This window comes from Capsicum annuum, chromosome 3, assembly GCF_002878395.1.
Source record: "Capsicum annuum cultivar UCD-10X-F1 chromosome 3, UCD10Xv1.1, whole genome shotgun sequence".
In the NCBI taxonomy this organism is placed as follows: Eukaryota; Viridiplantae; Streptophyta; class Magnoliopsida; order Solanales; family Solanaceae; genus Capsicum; species Capsicum annuum.
In genome coordinates, this window is record NC_061113.1 from 251529463 (window position 1) to 251546771 (window position 17309).

The 17309-nt window shown below is 34.1% G+C and overlaps 2 protein-coding genes across 2 annotated transcripts; both read right to left on the reverse strand.

Moving 5' to 3' along the window:
• Nucleotides 1-1814: 1814 nt before the first annotated feature.
• Nucleotides 1815-3541, reverse strand: LOC107862358 (E3 ubiquitin ligase BIG BROTHER-related). The gene has a single exon (XM_047409819.1). The coding sequence runs from the start codon at nt 3280-3282 to the stop codon at nt 2038-2040; it is 1245 nt and encodes a 414-aa protein (XP_047265775.1). The 5' UTR covers nt 3283-3541; the 3' UTR covers nt 1815-2037.
• Nucleotides 3542-6242: 2701 nt separating this feature from the next.
• LOC107862356 (carotenoid 9,10(9',10')-cleavage dioxygenase-like) lies at nt 6243-13923 on the reverse strand. Its single transcript, XM_047408761.1, has 7 exons — nt 13744-13923; nt 13313-13423; nt 12661-12766; nt 11465-11542; nt 10997-11181; nt 7233-7299; nt 6243-6348 (listed from the first exon to the last, which is right to left on the reverse strand). Exons 1-7 carry the CDS (start codon nt 13913-13915, stop codon nt 6243-6245), a joined length of 825 nt encoding a protein of 274 aa, XP_047264717.1. The 5' UTR covers nt 13916-13923.
• Nucleotides 13924-17309: the final 3386 nt, after the last annotated feature.

A 17309-nucleotide genomic window follows, 5' to 3' on the forward strand; every position in this document is an offset into this window, starting at 1 on the left:
TTTTGTGGCTTGGTCTAGGATTCTGCACAATTGCCTTTCTCTACATGATAGTTATCATCATGCTGTACTCTGAATTATCGGAATATGTACACGCCCTGTGATACACCTCTCTTCCTAGATACTCCTACAGAAAGTAACAACTACTCTTAACATGGATTTCTTGATTGAACTAGATTTTCCCACCTTCTCTCTCAAGCATATGGGCCTGTGCTATTGGACTTTAAATTGATTTGTTTTATCTTTATACAAAACTAATATTTCTTCCTTAAATGTTACTATTTTCTGTCATCAACAAAATAATCAAAATATATTTGGTTTTTCTCAATACAATAGGTGAGGAGTATAACAGGTTAGCTACATATTGGTGGCACTTTCCCTTCTTATTCAAAAATCTAGAATCTTTTCGATCCACCAAACATTTGTCGAGATGTAGCAGTTAACTATCATTGATTGTTAACATTTCTCTACATGTAGTAGTTACAATATGTACCATTTCTCTACATGATGGAAACGATTTCGTTTCCATTTCCACATTGCAACACTATATACATGCCAAATAGACAGTGGGATATAAAGTATTGAATAGGGGCCATTTGGATGGCGAATTTGTATGTGAGCTGTTACCCCAACGGGTCAGGACAGAAAATTCTCTAGGAAGAAAACAATACTGTAACACCCCAACTTAGGAAGGAGCCCCACATCGGCAAAACACAGGAGGGATGTTGGGTATATAAGTAAGCAAACTTTACTCCATAGTGACGCGTTTTAAAGCCGTGCGAGCCTGGGCCCAAAACAGACAATATCACTAGTGAGTTGGGGAGTTACAGGGATATCTCGGGCCTTCATGGGTCGGGATGCCCGTCGCGGCCAGGACCTCGGGTCGGGGCGTGACAGATTGGTACCAGAGCCGCTCATGTGTCAGCCCTATTGATGTGGGCTAGAGTTCAAATTGAGTTTAGGCAAATCCCATTCGGTGGGGAAAACCTCAGCGAGGACGCCGAGTCCTTAAGGGGGGTGATGTGACACCCTAACTTAGGAGAAGGAGTCCCACATCGGCAAAACACAAGAGGGATGTTGGGTATATAAGTAAGAAAGTCTTACTACCTAGTGACGTGTTTTAAAGCCGTGCGGGCCCGGACTCAGAGCAGACAATATCACTAGTGGGTTGGGCAAAGACAGGGGTCTCTCGGGCCTTGATGGTTCGAGATGCTCGTCGCAGCCAGGGCCTCGGCTCGGGGTCGTGACAAATACCCACCCTATGCATTTCATCTCTTTTCCCCTTTTATACCAAACAGTGAACTATCACCTTTCCCATCACAAAAAAAGAGTCTAGCCGGGAAAACCCACCGGGACTCATCCGATAGCGCCAGCCTACTTCTTTCCACTGTATTATCTTTTTTGCTTTTCAAGCCTCACCAGAAATTTTGGAGAAGGAATGGTGAATTTTCAAAAGAGAAACCATAATTAAAACTTTTCACACGCTCAAATGTAAGTATAAACACTATTTGCTACGTCAAGGTAATGTAATTATCTAATATCTACCTTATCAAAACAAAAAACGTAATGTGCTTATCTGAAACACTTCTGTCAAACAGGGGTGTCTATCTGTCACCTGTTAAGTTGGATCATCTAACAGCAATAAAAAGGAAAACTTTTTCCCCTCCAACTTGAAATTACTTTTACATGGTCCAAATATAAGAGCTACAGCGACTGATTGATGAATTTCAATGAGTCTGATATCTATGCTTTATACAACCTATAAGGTGCAAAAGTAAACTTACAACGAAAAATCAAGCTAAATAGACAATTGATTCTTTCTCTGAACTTGCTTCATTCTATGAAGTTTTAAACATTTAGTCAAGACAATAAGACATCCACATAATACTGACATCAAAACCATCTAGTATATTTACAATGTTAATACAAGGAAATGAACAAGTACTTACAACAGTAGATCAACAAAGAGAAGACGCAGCTCAAGGGGTTGATTGCTGTCCAACTATCTACATAAATGCAGAAAATATACCTTCAATCAAGTCAACCAACTCTTTGAGTCTGCATCCTTCTCCCCCTCTCATAGACAGGATCATCAGTGGGCAACTCATATCGACAAACTGGACAGGTATTCCTAATTCCAAGCCAAGGCAGAATACAGTCGCCATGATACCTATGAGCACATGGTAACTGTCTAGCCTCTTCTCCCAAATTCATCTCATCCTTGCAGATAGCACAAGTAGCATGGTTCTTTTCTAAATCATCTTTACTCACAGCCACAGTTGGAAGGTCTCTAACAACAATCTTTGAAGCTGGTGGTCTTCCACTTAAAGCACTCTCGGCCTCTGCAAACTGTTCGAACAATAGCTCATACTCAGCAGTGTAATTATAATCCTCTTGATCAATATGAGGATTGAGATCGAATTCTGCATTTCTAAATTCTGGGTCAGGCTCCAAATTCTGAACATTCAGCAGAAACTCCCACTCCAAATTTTCCAACTCGCGAGCTCTATCCTCTCGCGCAGCAATTTCCGATATCTCCTCATCAAACAAGCTCAAAATCTCTCTCTCATCAACTCTCCCATCAATTTCTTCCCACTCAAAGTCCTCATTCACATCCCTATGATCCTCCAATTGGAATGAACCCCAACATAACCGAAGACTCGGGTCATCACTCTCGTTATCACGAATATTCTCATCTTCATCATCGTCATCACCTTCACCCACATCGAACAGTCTGCCGCCAACAACACAATTCCCATCATGATCCGAATCGGATTCAACATCCACAACCCTCAACCCACTCACAAACTCCTCCGGTCCATCACAGTCCTCAACATGAAACCCCGAATCATCCGTATCCTCACGAAAACCTAACCCTAACCCTAACCCAAATTCTACATCTAAGTTGTTCAACCCCGTAAACTCATCCCCTTCAATCACACCAAAACCATCCTCCACATCCGGGTCCAAAACAACCCGACTCGACGATTGAGATTGTTCAACCCGTTGGTGAAACATATCCATAACAAAATTGACTTGGTCCTCGCGTTGTGAAATGTCGCCGTTTAATGCAAAACCGTTCCTCCTAGTAGAAACGGAAGATATTTGGGAACGGTGGCGAGGGAAATTGGAGAGATCTGGGGAGGCGTAAACGGTGAAGTCACCGAAAGTGATAGGCCAGTAAGGAGAAGAGTCGACGTCCTCTACAACGGCGTTTTGATGTTCGATGACGTCATCGTCGTCGTCGTTGAGGAAATTAAGGGGAGAGATGGAGACCTGAGCCATTGCTGAAGAAAATGGGCAAGCGTTTTTCTTTTGCTTTTGTGTGTGTGTGTGTGTGTGTGTGTGTGTGTGTGAAGAAGTCCGTTATTGGATTTTGTGTTTGCTTTGTATTGATGGTTTTCTAGTTAAAGGAGATGATTTTCTTGGCGTGTTAAATTACTCTATTAAAACATCAAAATCTCCGTCCCTTTCCACTCGGTTTGAAAGCTGGGGAGTGTTTGGTTAGATAGCACGTAAAAAAGCTCAACTGCGTGATGGAACTTTTACAAATTGCTTAATCATCTATCCGTTAATAGTTGAGTTTATTAATGTTGTTTTCCTGATTTATTACTGTTATTGTAGATTTTGCCACATGATATTATCTAGTTCTTCATTATTTACTAGCTTTCACCTCAGAATATTTTTATAAGTGGAATATGTGAGTCATTTCATCAAGTTCACTAACATATTTGACTTTTTTAATCCCTTAGGAATCATTTATTTGTAAAAAGTTATTTTGAAATAATTAATTTCGATATTAATTATCCCACCATTTATATGAAATAACTTATTCTATCACTATGACGTAAATGATTTCGGAACTAATACCTCACATCAAATATAAAATAAAATAATCCTTCATTTTGTTTGAGAATTATTTCTCTCTTGTACCTCACCATCCCTTATAGTTACACCCTAGTGCTGACTTGTTAATTTTTTAAAAAAATTATAGAAGAATTATCTCTCACTCGATGACAAGCAATTTTGAACAATAATTTTAGTAATATGGGAAAGAGGGAGTATGAAGTTCTGAACTATTGCTAGTACCGGTTCAATGATAAAATGGTTTTAGGCCTCCATGTGTTTTAAGGCCCCATTTTTAATCAACTAGATAGGTATGCCCGTGCATTGCACGGATCCAACGCGTATAGTAGAACAAAATGAAGATGTAACAGTAAGAGACTATCCCGTTTGATTGGATCAGTTGATGAAAATGATCCCAAATGTATGTTTTATACAATCATGGAAATAACATACTACTGGATGCTCACATTCACATATAATAGTACCTGCTGTCTATTTACATACGTACATATTATCCCGTTAATTGGATCAGTTGATGGAAATGATCTCAAATGTACTGTACTCAACTATTCAATTGCCTTGAGGCACATCAATCCTTCAGTAGCTCAATGTTACCTTTTGTTTTTAGGTAATCTACATGCGAGAGTTGCAGAAGAATTTAGTAAATACAATATGTGTCTACATATAAATCAACACTATTATAACAATTATATAGTTTAGAGATGAGGTTGACAGTTGACTTCTATTATATTTAGCAGCATTTTACTTCTAATCATCAGAAATTTTAACGAACTCCAAAAAGACAAAAATTAAACTTCTATCATTTAACAAGTATAATTGCAAGTTCGCAAGGAGGTCGATAAAAGTTCGTTTTCAAAACAGATGTCAACTTTCTTACTGCTAATCATATTGTTATTAAATAAATAACAAACTGAAACAGGTGAAAGCAGTAAGTTTTTTCTCTTTGTCCCTGCTTTGTTTATGAATGTTTATGAATATGGAGAACAAAAAGGTGTAAAGTACATATGACCAAGGAAGCAGGTATCTAACCTTTCCACTTGACTGTCCATATACAGAGTAATCATACCTAAACAAGAAATCAGATGTTGCAATGGTAGTCATACTTTTATGCTACGTGCATAGATAAATTGACTTCTGCGTTATAGAGAATACTAATATATTTAAAGTAATATTCATATTGTGTCCAAAAAATAGAAGAATTATGATAATCAATCAAACATAACACTTCATCTATAAATTCATTAATAGCAAGGCAGTTGTGTTGGTTCTATTTCCTTTTTCTGTTTATACAAAATCTGTGAATGTAATGTGTTGGCTAGCTCATGTATTGAAAGTCATTTTGGTTGTAATGAATCCAGTAAATTATGACTTTCTTTGATTTTTGGTTTGTGTCTGCCCTTTGATTCTGCTTCCAAGCTTACCTATTGTTTGCTAATATCTGTGTTCAGTTGGGTCTCTCTATAGTAATCAGTCTCTATAACAACATTTCGCTATCACGGTCAAGTTTTGTTTGGACTATCAGACTACTACTATACCAAACGCGGCCCACAAGTGGCCTTAGTCTTACAAGTTTATACTTATATTGGCTTAAATCAGATTCTGTTTAATAAGATTCTATCTATTTAATAAGGATACTTGTTCAACTCAATGATAGTTTATGTGTTTACTTATGTACATTAAAAGCTGAAGGGCGTAGATACTAGCTAGGGCCAAGTTAATAGACACATTTATGTATTATGTCGATCTAAGTGGCCTCACACATTTAAAATTTCATCATAGGTGGAAGGTTCAAACTGAATATAAATAATATCCATATATATATATATAAGAAGTTCTAAAACTCCAAATAGTTACTGTTCTTTTATCCAATTATTGGATATAAAGTATTATCAATATTTAGTATTCAAAGAGTCTTCAAAACTCTATCTAGTATTTTAAATAAAATTCAACAAGTATATTAGCAGCATACTACTCTCAAGCCCGGCCGAAATGCGAAAGCACGTCAACACCCACTGCGGATGATAAAATGCCAAAGCCAAAGAGAAACATTTAAGCAAACATGGTAACCATCTTTAGCATTAGAGTATACTAATAACTAATAACTAAAACAAAATGCTACCGAATCTTTGGATGTGCACAGCTCAACAATGACAATGATATGGCTACTGTAACCCAAATTGATTTGCTATATATCAGAAGAAAACTGATACGCATTCACACTATCAGAGACAACCCTTAAAACACTCTAAACATAAGTAAGGTTAAGAACGCTTAAGATACTAAAGTGTTGCATTTCAACATCCATTAATCCACATCTTGGATATTTTATACATGTTGTGCAGAAATTTCAGAATTGAAATGAAAAATCTTGTAACAACTTACTTTCCAGTATAGTTCTCATTGACCCGTGGGAAATCAACAGCTGACTCTGACATTTTTTTCTGTGATGCTAGACCATTCTTTATATTGAACCTCATCGCATACCTGATAATTACGAGTAGAATCAAGATAATTGAAAGATCTGAAAGTCAAATAAGATCATCAGGTTAGAATTTTCCTACAGCTCATTTGTGAAACCATCACGTTGTTTTTCTTTTTCAGTTCCATTAATCGCGTCTAGATCTGGATTCTGCAGGTGGCAAGTGATCAAGACCACGCCATCTCCCTCCTCCCAAGCATTGGCTGGTCAAGCAACAAAATCAGACTCAGTCTGGATCGGTTAGTAAGACTAAAGCATGTACATCTTGTGATTCGTTGAAGTTTATGTCTGGTGGTGTCTAATAAGAGGATAAACATTTTTGTATTTTTGCAGTCTATAATAGAAGTTGCTGAAAATCAGGTAGTCATTGTTATATATATATATATATATATATATATAGACATTAACAGTATGAAAATTATGTTTTTCTTATTAATATAAACATCTTACAAATTTAATCAAAAATAAATAAATAAATATATGTTAAATCATCATTCCACTATTTTTCTAAAATGAGTAAATAAATATATGTTAGCTTATCAACATAATACTTACTACATTATTATACTTTTGCAAAATTCACTCTATTTTTTATTAATTCAATTATATATATATATATATATATATATATATATATGCGTATACTTTTGAGAAAATTAATTAAAGCATCGTTAAATTAGTTAAGTGAAATTGATTAGGGGTGAATTAAATTAATTCATTTTTGGGCCTTTCTTTTGTTTCAGTTAAATTGTAATCCAAACAACCAAATGACCCAACTTCAAGACCCTTCACCCCAGGCCCAATTTTGATTAATCCAGATGGCCCAACAACAATTAAAATCCTCATCTATTCTAATTCAACTCCAACATATCAACCCAATCTTTTTTACCCAACAGAGCGATCTGGTCCAAGACCCTTTAATCCTTTTCCCTTTATCTGGTTGCTATCCACAACCTCTGCAATATCAACGCAAACAACAACAACTTCAACAAACAACAGCTTCCTCACCCCAAAAATTCACCGAACAGCGATATAAGTCGTCCAAGTCAAAGACAGATCTTATCCCTGCGAAATCCCCTCGAATCTGCTGAGATACAATCTTTAAAATCTCTTTACATCTGATATCTTAAGCCTTCATTGTTGACTTCAAGCTTATTGTTGCCCAAAATTCAATCTTATGGCAGAATCATCAATCAAATCCGGATTATGGGGGATATGTTTTATCTCATCTCATTTCAGCCTGTGTCAAATTTAAAAAGGGGTTAAATTTGAAATTCAAATTGATTGTTTTTGGCTATAAATAGCTGAACTTCCACCCCTCTGAGGGGGATAGCTTTTTGAAGGTCGAAAATTGAAACAAAAGAGTGAAAGCTAGTGAAAAAAAAGAGATCATCCAACTCACATTACTATTTCCTTCTTGTTTTTCTTATTTTATTTTCCGAAATCAAAGCTCGACTTTGAGCTTGGATCGCGGACGAAAAGCCTCTAGTTCACTGTCCCATACAAGGTAATTCAATCCCGTTTAATTATATTATGTTCAGCTTCTAGTGGTTCACTAATCTTTTGATTTTATCTATTAATGTTGGATTATTAACATAAGAATGAGATAAAAATGGTGTTTGTTTATCTATTCTCTTCATCATGTAATGTGTTATGAAATATTTTAGGTGGTGACTTAGCTTGAATATCTTTAATCTGAAGTGCATATTTGAGTGGTCTGTTTTATTTTGGTTGTTTGTGAATGCAAATATGAACCAGTTATATACCATTTCATTAACTAGGATGTGAACTGTGGTTTTGAGCATGAAATTGCGAAGTAAAAAGCTATTTTTTCTCACTTTCTGATTCACTCAAGTTGGTCACTGTGTGGGGCTATTTCTTCTTCAAATGTTTAATAATATATGGATTAAAGTTAATAATATTTCTTGAAGCGTTTATGTTTGGTCGAAAGTGTAGAATGTGTTGACCTATCACGTAAAATTGATCCTTCTATCTCTCTTTTCAGCCAATTTTGTCTTGTTTTGTGAATACGTGACCTATTTTGGTTTCAAACTAGATTGATGTTGTTATTCGTTTCTTGGCAAATTGAGTTCCAGAACATGTGTTGCCTTGATTGTCCTTCATCTCGACATATAATTGTTTTATGCTTAAACATATGAATTCGGTCCTTCCGATTTTACTTTCATCTTCTTCTCCTTTATCTTATTTTGATTTGGTGTGTTAAATATATGATTTCATTATAAGTCTTATTATTGTTGCTTTTCACTTCCTTCATGGATAAAGAATATAATTAGGTTCTGGGAGTTGAGTTTTATGTGAATCCCTTCCAATTTTACGTTGTTGTTGATTCTGAAAATTTGGTTTGGTACATAAATTTCTTTCAGGTGTCAAGTTTATGAATTTATTGGTTTACTGTGAAATTCTACCCTTATTACTTAGTCATGATTATATTCGTGATCGTAATGGATATGCTGTTGTTTTGGTGATCAGTTATACAAATTTTTGAAGCTCGTTTTCCTCAACTTTTTGGTCTTTGAATCACCTAAATGTAGAACTTTTTTTTCTCTCTGTTTTGCTTCATGATACATAGCTACTGCTTGGTAATGTGTTGTATGGGCGAGTTTCAAACTATCAGTTGTCCATAGTGTTTTATGGCATGAGCATGAGTATCAAATCGCTGAAATTGATCGTAAAGTTAGCATTCCGATGAAATTTAGCTATGGGACTGTCTAATATAACTCGTTGGGATAGTTGTTAAATATGTGATAAAAATAGTTACTGCCTGCTCTCTTCCGCTAGAATAGAATATAATCGTTCATGTATTCTCGTTGCTCGTCTAACTTCTTTCATTTTTTGAGTAACTAGTACAGAAAATAATTTGTTAGAAACTCGCCAATTATGTTAAAAAAAAATTAAACTTGTCACTAAACATTTACCTAATGGACCTGCTAAAAGTTTAAACTAGATTATTTTTTGTAATAGACTTATAATTCTGACATATCAAGGACCTCTAAAATGATTTCCAGAAAAGGGAGGCTCTTTATTTGGGACATTTTCAGCAATTGCAGCTTGCTTGCTAATATTTTCTTTAGCATTTTTGTTCCAGTTTTTTTTTTCTTTTTTAGCTTTCCTCTGCACATTCCTGCTTGTCTGGTTGTTTCACTTATGCTCAGAACTTTGGCAAATGAAATTAAGAGTAGTAGAATAGCTACAGTAATCATTTTCAATTGTTTAATGTTTGAGATTTTAAGTTTGAAAATTGACCATCTCTACTGTTAACATTCTTAAGTTCTCATGTTTCATTGGGATTTGACTTAAAAATAGTTTATTTAGTATAGATCTTTTTGTTTTGTTTCACGTCCTTACATCACCCTGCTATTTGATCGCTACTAATTTTTATCCTTTTCTTTACATGTACACCCGGGAGCGCATTTGGGGTCTCAATGCTTGACCCTATCTCTGTCCAAATCAGACAAGCGAAAATATCGTATTATACATTGTCGTCTAGCGAGTCTAGTATCTCTTTCCCTCTCTTCCGAATTTATTCTTCTTCAGACACTCGTTATTATTTTCATTTAATATCTCACATATTTTTATTTTTTTAAATATTTGGTATGTCTTATTTGAATGTGAATCTTTGAATGTGATAGCAACTCAATTATTCACTTCTCGTCTCTTAGGTTTTAAATTTAGCATAATCACTAGCTTATGTAATTAATTCAATGTCCCTAAAAGTTAAAATTTGGTAGGTAAAATATGTCTTTTAGAATAATGGTCAAGTTTTGTTAAAGTTCCTTAATACTTCTTTAATATGAAATAGTAACTTATCTTTAAAATCAAGTTAGTTTATTATTAGGTAATAATTTGGACATCCCTTAAATATAAATTTTGCGGTACTAGGAAAGTCAGCCTTACTAATTTTAGATATGATAAATCAAATTTTATTTTTATTAATTTCAAATAAAAGATGAAACTTCACAAGTCCCTTCTAAGGTTTCCTAATGGCAAAACAAAATATATTTTATTTATTTGTATCGTAATAAATAATAAATTTCTCAAGCTACAAGATATTTAAATAATTTGTTTTATCTATTCACTTAGCATAGGATTATTAACTTATTTTTTATGAAGTTTAATTTTAAAAAGCAAAAAATGTCATTTTTTAGAATTAAAAAAATGAGTTCTTAATGTAATTATTTTTTTTAATTATTAGTTGAAAGCTTTTGTAAGGAATTAATTTTAAATAACTTTCTTTTGACAACAATAAGGTTGAAATATTTTTATGAGTCGTTTTAGATATTTTTCGACAAGTGGATGAACTTTTTTCTAAATTCTTCTAATCTTAGCACGCCTTAATAGGATGTATATATTTCTTAATACCTTATTTTTATCCTTCCTAATTTAATATTTGATTTCATTATCTAATCTAAGTTTGGCCGGTTAATCGTAGTTAGCAGATCCTTTAGGGTGTCTAATCCCTTCCCTTTAGGATAATTTAGAATCCTTACCTAGAATTTAGGTTTTTGCAGACCTTAAAAATGAAGTCTTTATTTATTTTAATCTCATAGTTTATAATAGGTGTCCTAATTCACCGTAGAACTAATTAGGTGGAGACTTCTTTATTTAACTCAGAAGTTTTTCAATATGTTGTACGCGATTTTGACCTCATGTAAAATGGGGTATGACAGTCATTATGTCTAACAAGACGATCTGAGAAGTGCAAACTATCACTGTCATTCATCTGTAAAGGCATCAAGTGTAAACTCGCAGCTAACATGTAGTTAACTTCCTTATTCATATGGATAGCACATCTCAAAGTTGATCTGATGAGTACTGGACTTCAAAGAGCCATAGATTATTCATTAAGCACTTGAAGACAACAGTTGAATATCATAATTTACTTTCCTTTTACGAGAGTCAAAATCATTTAGTTCCATTTTAGCCATTATTTTAATTAACCCCTTTGCTTATAAGACAACACCACCATCTCTGAGAACTCAAATTTATAAACAAGAATGATGCTACTTCACCAAAATAACTTCTGTCGTTGTCATCAGGAGAGCGAACCCGAAACTTTACAAGTATAGATCAATAGAAAAAGAAATTACGAAGATGGCATACCTTTGGTCTGAATTCAATAGAAGATCCATCATAATTGCATAATTTTTAGTAATAGCAAAATCGTGCATCATAACAGATGTTGGTAGGGGTGGGCATAACATACCAAAAACCGAATTAACTAACCGAATCAAAAAATTTGGTAATTGGTATTCGGTAATTTGGTATGTGGGATGGTATTTGGGAGTAAAATTTTAAAATTACGGTATTTGGGTTCGGGATTGGTAAAACATATTACTACCGTTTGGTATTTGGTATTTTCCGAATATCCAATTATAGTTAAGTGACCATAGGCCACATACCTAGTCCACACTCCAAAGTTTCACATATTTGTGTGAATATTGCTCAAGAAAACTTTGAACTATTGAACATAGTAATAAAGTAGACTTTTACTTTACACAACAGACTTCCTTGCAACCAACAAATGACAACTTTTAACGAAAATATCATGCTAATAGTGAAAATCAGGGCGTGGAAGGGAACAACAAAAAAAAGTCTTCATGACATGATACATAACACCATTGTTGGTTGTACTTGCCCAACTCTAATGTTCCTAACATAGGTCGGAATATGGCTTTAATCAAGGGGACTTGGTCAAGCCTTCTTAATTCTTGTCTTCACATGTCAACAGTAGATGGAAGCATAAATCGGCACTTGGCAGAGAACATAACATATATTGCTCTCCATCACATTTATAAGAAGTAATATTATGACTTTACATCACATTTACATTCAGTTCGTTACATCCAGTTTGTGCTACATCTAGTTTGATGTAAATGTTATTCGTGTAATTACATTCAGTTCTCCCATTCTTGGAACTGGATCAAACTGCAATAACATAGGTTTTAAGGTGTTTCATTAATTAAGCCACACGTATCAACGTGTAACAAGACCAAACAAAATTGATTTTTTCTGGTGTAAAACTGTGTATTCAGAGGTGTAAAACTACCAAATAAAATTTTTCTCAAAATGTTGGTTGAAAATCACCACTATTATCACCAAATAGGATCACTACAAGCATGTCCAACTTTAATATGGTAATACCGAATTTCATACCGAACCAAAATTTAATTTACCGGTTACCAAATTATCGAACCAAAGTTTAATGGTATGGTATTTGATATCTACCTTCAATTACGGATTATCGAATTACCGAACCCAAATTATGAAAATACCGAACCGAATGCTCACTCCTAGATGCTGGTATTGTTATTGTAACTGGATCTTGCATGACACCATCCTTGGAAATGACTCTATACGTAGCGTAAGGTGGTGTCTGTGAGTAGCCAAAAGTAAACATCTCCCCTGCATGCAAATATTTTTAGGTCAAACTTTGTATTTACATAACAATATATAATTGAATAAATCATCACATATTTTACTCCCCAACTTTATTTTAGATCCATATTTCACTGTACATCTGAACAAAAGGCACATGAACACCTAAGTTCTTTCTCAAATAAAGGCCACGTAAATTGAATCAAGTTAACATCAGTTCCAAATACTTGTGATCTCCACTACTAAGTAGTTAAGTGTACTTTCATAAAATGGTAATGGGTAGTAACAGGATATTTTAAAGGTTCTTATATCTCCATTCAATTAATGACCTATATGGCATTCAGGAAGCCAGGGTCCGAAATGGGAGGAAGAACCTTGTTTATTGGAGAACAACTCGGAGGAATTTGCAACTAAAGGAAAGGATTCATGGAAGTGATTAGCTGATAGCCACAGTTGATGGGTGTTCCTTTTAAAAAGTTTAGGTAACATTCTTTATGAACAAAGGACTGGAATCAATTAAGCAGTCATATTTATTTCCATAATTGGTAGAGATTCAGATGACTATTCTCTTACTAGTTACAGGGTCAACCTTCGGGTAAGCAGTGAAGGAATGTTGCAACCTTTTATCGTAACCCAGCATGCCAAGCGTTTGCAAATCTCCATCCTCCAGAACTTTAACTACATCTATGAACAGAATATTTATTTTGTCCATATAAGAAGGAAAACACAGTACACCAATAATTGGGTTCTTTGGTGGCGCACAGTCACAAACTTCAACAAACAACAATCTTACTAAAAGAACAGTCACACCACTGTTTGGCAGCTTAAATGCATATAAGATCATCTCTGGCAATTAGAAAGTTACAGTCGTACAGAATAAATGGAAGAAAGTAATTAACTATAAGATGTCAAAGAATCTTGATAACATATTCAGGTCAGCAAGCATTTAGATGATAGATTGCTTAAGTTTCTCGGCTAATAGATCAAATGGAAAAGTAACTTACATGGTTTATCCCCCTCATAAAGAGCCAAAAGCTTCCCATAGTGATATATCATAGTTGTATTAGCTGAAAGTTCAGATGAAAGATTGGTGGTAGCTTCTAGAGTCTGTGTTAAATTACTTTTCACCTGCAAATCAAGTGTGGCATGGCAAACTTTTCTCTTCACATGCTCCATAAAAATGTGATCTGCCAAGAGGAGTGTAAGCGAAAACTATCAGGCTCGGTGAACCTAAGAATACAGAGTAAAGGTGAAAGAAAGGACATGCCTGTAAATTCAGAGACTACAGCAACAATAGTTGAGACTTGTGATCTATGCCGTTAAAGATTAAAGTCCCAAACATGGAAATGAATTGTCTAGTGATGAGCTGCATCGAACATAACAATATAGACCTCAGATTACTGTTTCGATCAAACATAGTTGTATATTCAATTAAAGTAGATGTTTTGGGAAAAAAGAAGAAGCAAGTTTCAAGATAAAAAATGAAGCAAACACAAATGTTATACCATATATTATCTGTTTCTAGAACAGCAAAAATTATCATTTTGATTCGTAACATGTTCAAACTCATGACCTAATCCACACATCACGCGTAGTGGCTAGTGTTGTTACCACTGGACCAAAGTCTTAGAAATATTCTCTGGTTAAATAATTTCTTTCACTGATCCTAAATTTCCTGCAAATCAAGTATGGCATGACAAACTTTTCTCTTCACATGCTCCATAAGAAATGCGATCTGCCAAGAGGAGTGTAAGTGAAAACTATTAGGCTCGGTGAACTTAAGAATACAGAGTAAAGGTGAAAGAAAGGACAAGCCTGTAAATTCAGAGACTACAACAACAACAGTTGAGACTTGTGATCTATGCCGTTAAAGATAAAAGTCCCAGACATGGGAATGAATTGTCTAGTGATGAGTTGTATCGAACATAACAAAATAGACCTCAGATTACTGCTTCGGTCTAACATGATTGTATATCCAATTAAAGTAGATATTTCAGAAAAAAAAGCAAGTTTCAAGATAAAAATGAAGCAAACACAAACCTTGATCACTTTTTGTGATGCAACTCCTCCAACAAAGGCAGCTACAGCATGAAGCTCTGAAGCACCATATCGATACATCTCATTAATAAGGTCCTTTGATAAGGTGGAGCCATTGCAACCAAGGTCGTTGAGTAGGCCAACAGATGTAGTTTTCAGTTGGGATATATCCTCATCCATCTCACTACCAAGAAATTCTTAAAAGTTAGACAGTCATAAATTAGCTTTTCCTTCAGAAACGAAATTGTATGGGTGAAAAGCATCAGACCTTACCCATCAAATTGGCCAGGAAATTTGTTATAGTTTGCAGCAAATCGGTCAGCTGCTCGAAGAAAAATATAAAAACCAGCAGCAATACAACCATCAAAATAGAGTATGCAAAAGCTCCCTAATGAAAGACTATTTATGCAAAATAACTAATGTTTGGAAGATCAACAACCGACACATGCATTCAAATGCAAAAACATTAACAGTTTGCAAAAAGAAATTTTTTGCGCATCCATTTGAAGTACAGGAAGCATTATCAAGCACTCATTGAAAATCAACCCCAATTCATCTTTGCTCCGTCTTTTTTCATGTAATGCAATTTTTTAGTTGGAATTATGTTTACTTTTACAAGTAACATTATCGTGTACATCTTTTACAAGATTCAAGAACTCAAATTTAATAAGAAGCAGCACAAGTTTGGATATAATTTCATATGCCTAAGTTTGGTAGTTCCAGATGCAAATGTTCCTTGAATATAAACTTGCCAATATCCTGTAAGCAAGAATAGAAAGAATGAGCGACAAACACTATTTTTTCAGTAAACAACGTCATCTGAGTCAATAGAACATCAAATTCTTATAACAAAAATTCACAAATCAACTGTTAATTTTTGAAGATATCAACAATCTCTGATTCCTATTACAAGATTTTAAGAAAAATAATGTGAAGAAAAAGTAAAACATGAAGAAATGAAGAAGGGAAATGAATGAATGGTGTTGAATTTGAATTAAGAAATAGCACACTCAAAAATGAAAATTCAATAGCGTTCAGAAAACATTGACATATCAAATAAGGTTGCACTCTTTAAATTTAGCTGGAGAAAACCCCATCAAAAGAAGCATCAAATTTTAACCCACCATAAAATCACCAACAGCGAATAGCAGGTAAAAATCATAAATGCTTGGGCTAGTCCTATGGGTTATAACTTCATATGAACCTTTCATCGGTCACTCATCTCATTATAATTAGAAATAAACTAAGTAGGAGACAAAACATATCTAACAAAAATGTGACAAAATTTTAGCTCTAAGATCATTTACAAAAGATGACATAAAAGTTCTTGAAAAAGGAATGCAAAGGGAAAGGTAAAGGAATACGGTACACAATTGTTCCAGTCTGCAGATGGAAGAGACGTGTAATAAAATCATTAAAAAGTTTGTTATGCTCTCAATTTTTAAATTTGTTATCATGAAAGAAGACACATGGACAATTTCATTGCACCGTCCTCATGAACCTAACAACGGTCTCTGCAAGTTAAAATTTTTCTATAATAACTGAACACTTTTCGTTATGCTCTAATTTGGACAATAAAGAAACTTTCACACGCAAGTGACGATTAAAAGATTTGGACAGTCATATCTTATTGTTCAAATTCTGTCTATGAAATTAAGAATTAAGGATATCAAAAAGTATTGAGTAAAATTTCTCACCTCTTCATAGAACAAAGTTCTGAAGCATTTCAAATGGATTTTCGAACTACTGAAACAGAGCAAAAAACTAAAATAAGAAAGAGAGAACCAAAAGTAAACTAATTAATAGAGAATTAGTCGGTAGAGAAAGATGAAAATTAGAGTATCAAAGAAATCAATATCACGCTATTGAAAAACAAGAATAAAAGGATATAATGCATCATTTGAATTCAATAATACAATCAACGAATTGACAAAACAAGTAAATATCAGAACTTGAAGAGACAAATTCAGATCGAATTAAATATTCTATAGACAATCCTAAATAAATTAAAACAAGAAATCAATTTGAGAATCGAAGACAACATTGGAAAAAGAATTGCAGAGCTCTGAACCAACAATAAACTTCGCTCTTTGCCTTGGAACTCGATCAACCTCCACAGCAACACATACCCCAGATAAATATAATTAAGAAAATCATTAAAAAAAACTATGTATACAGACTAAGAAGAAAAATAAAGTAAATTTTACATAACTTAAAAGAAAAATTAATATGAAATTATAATAATAGGGAAAGATTATAAAGATTTTCATAGAAACATGAATAGCAGGAGTAAAAGTGAATTGCAGCATAAAGTTGGGAAACGGGAGAAAGGAAAGATCTGGAATGGAAAGAAACATGAGTTTGTGGTTTGCTAAAAGAGTTTTTTACCATTTTGCCCTTAAATATTGAGTTTATTTATAAAAATGCCCTTGGTCATCTTCTTAATTGCCTCTTTTCATATAGTAGTAATAAGAACTATGAAGTATGAAGGAGATAACATCACCAAATCTTTCAGAAATAGTCACCCACACCA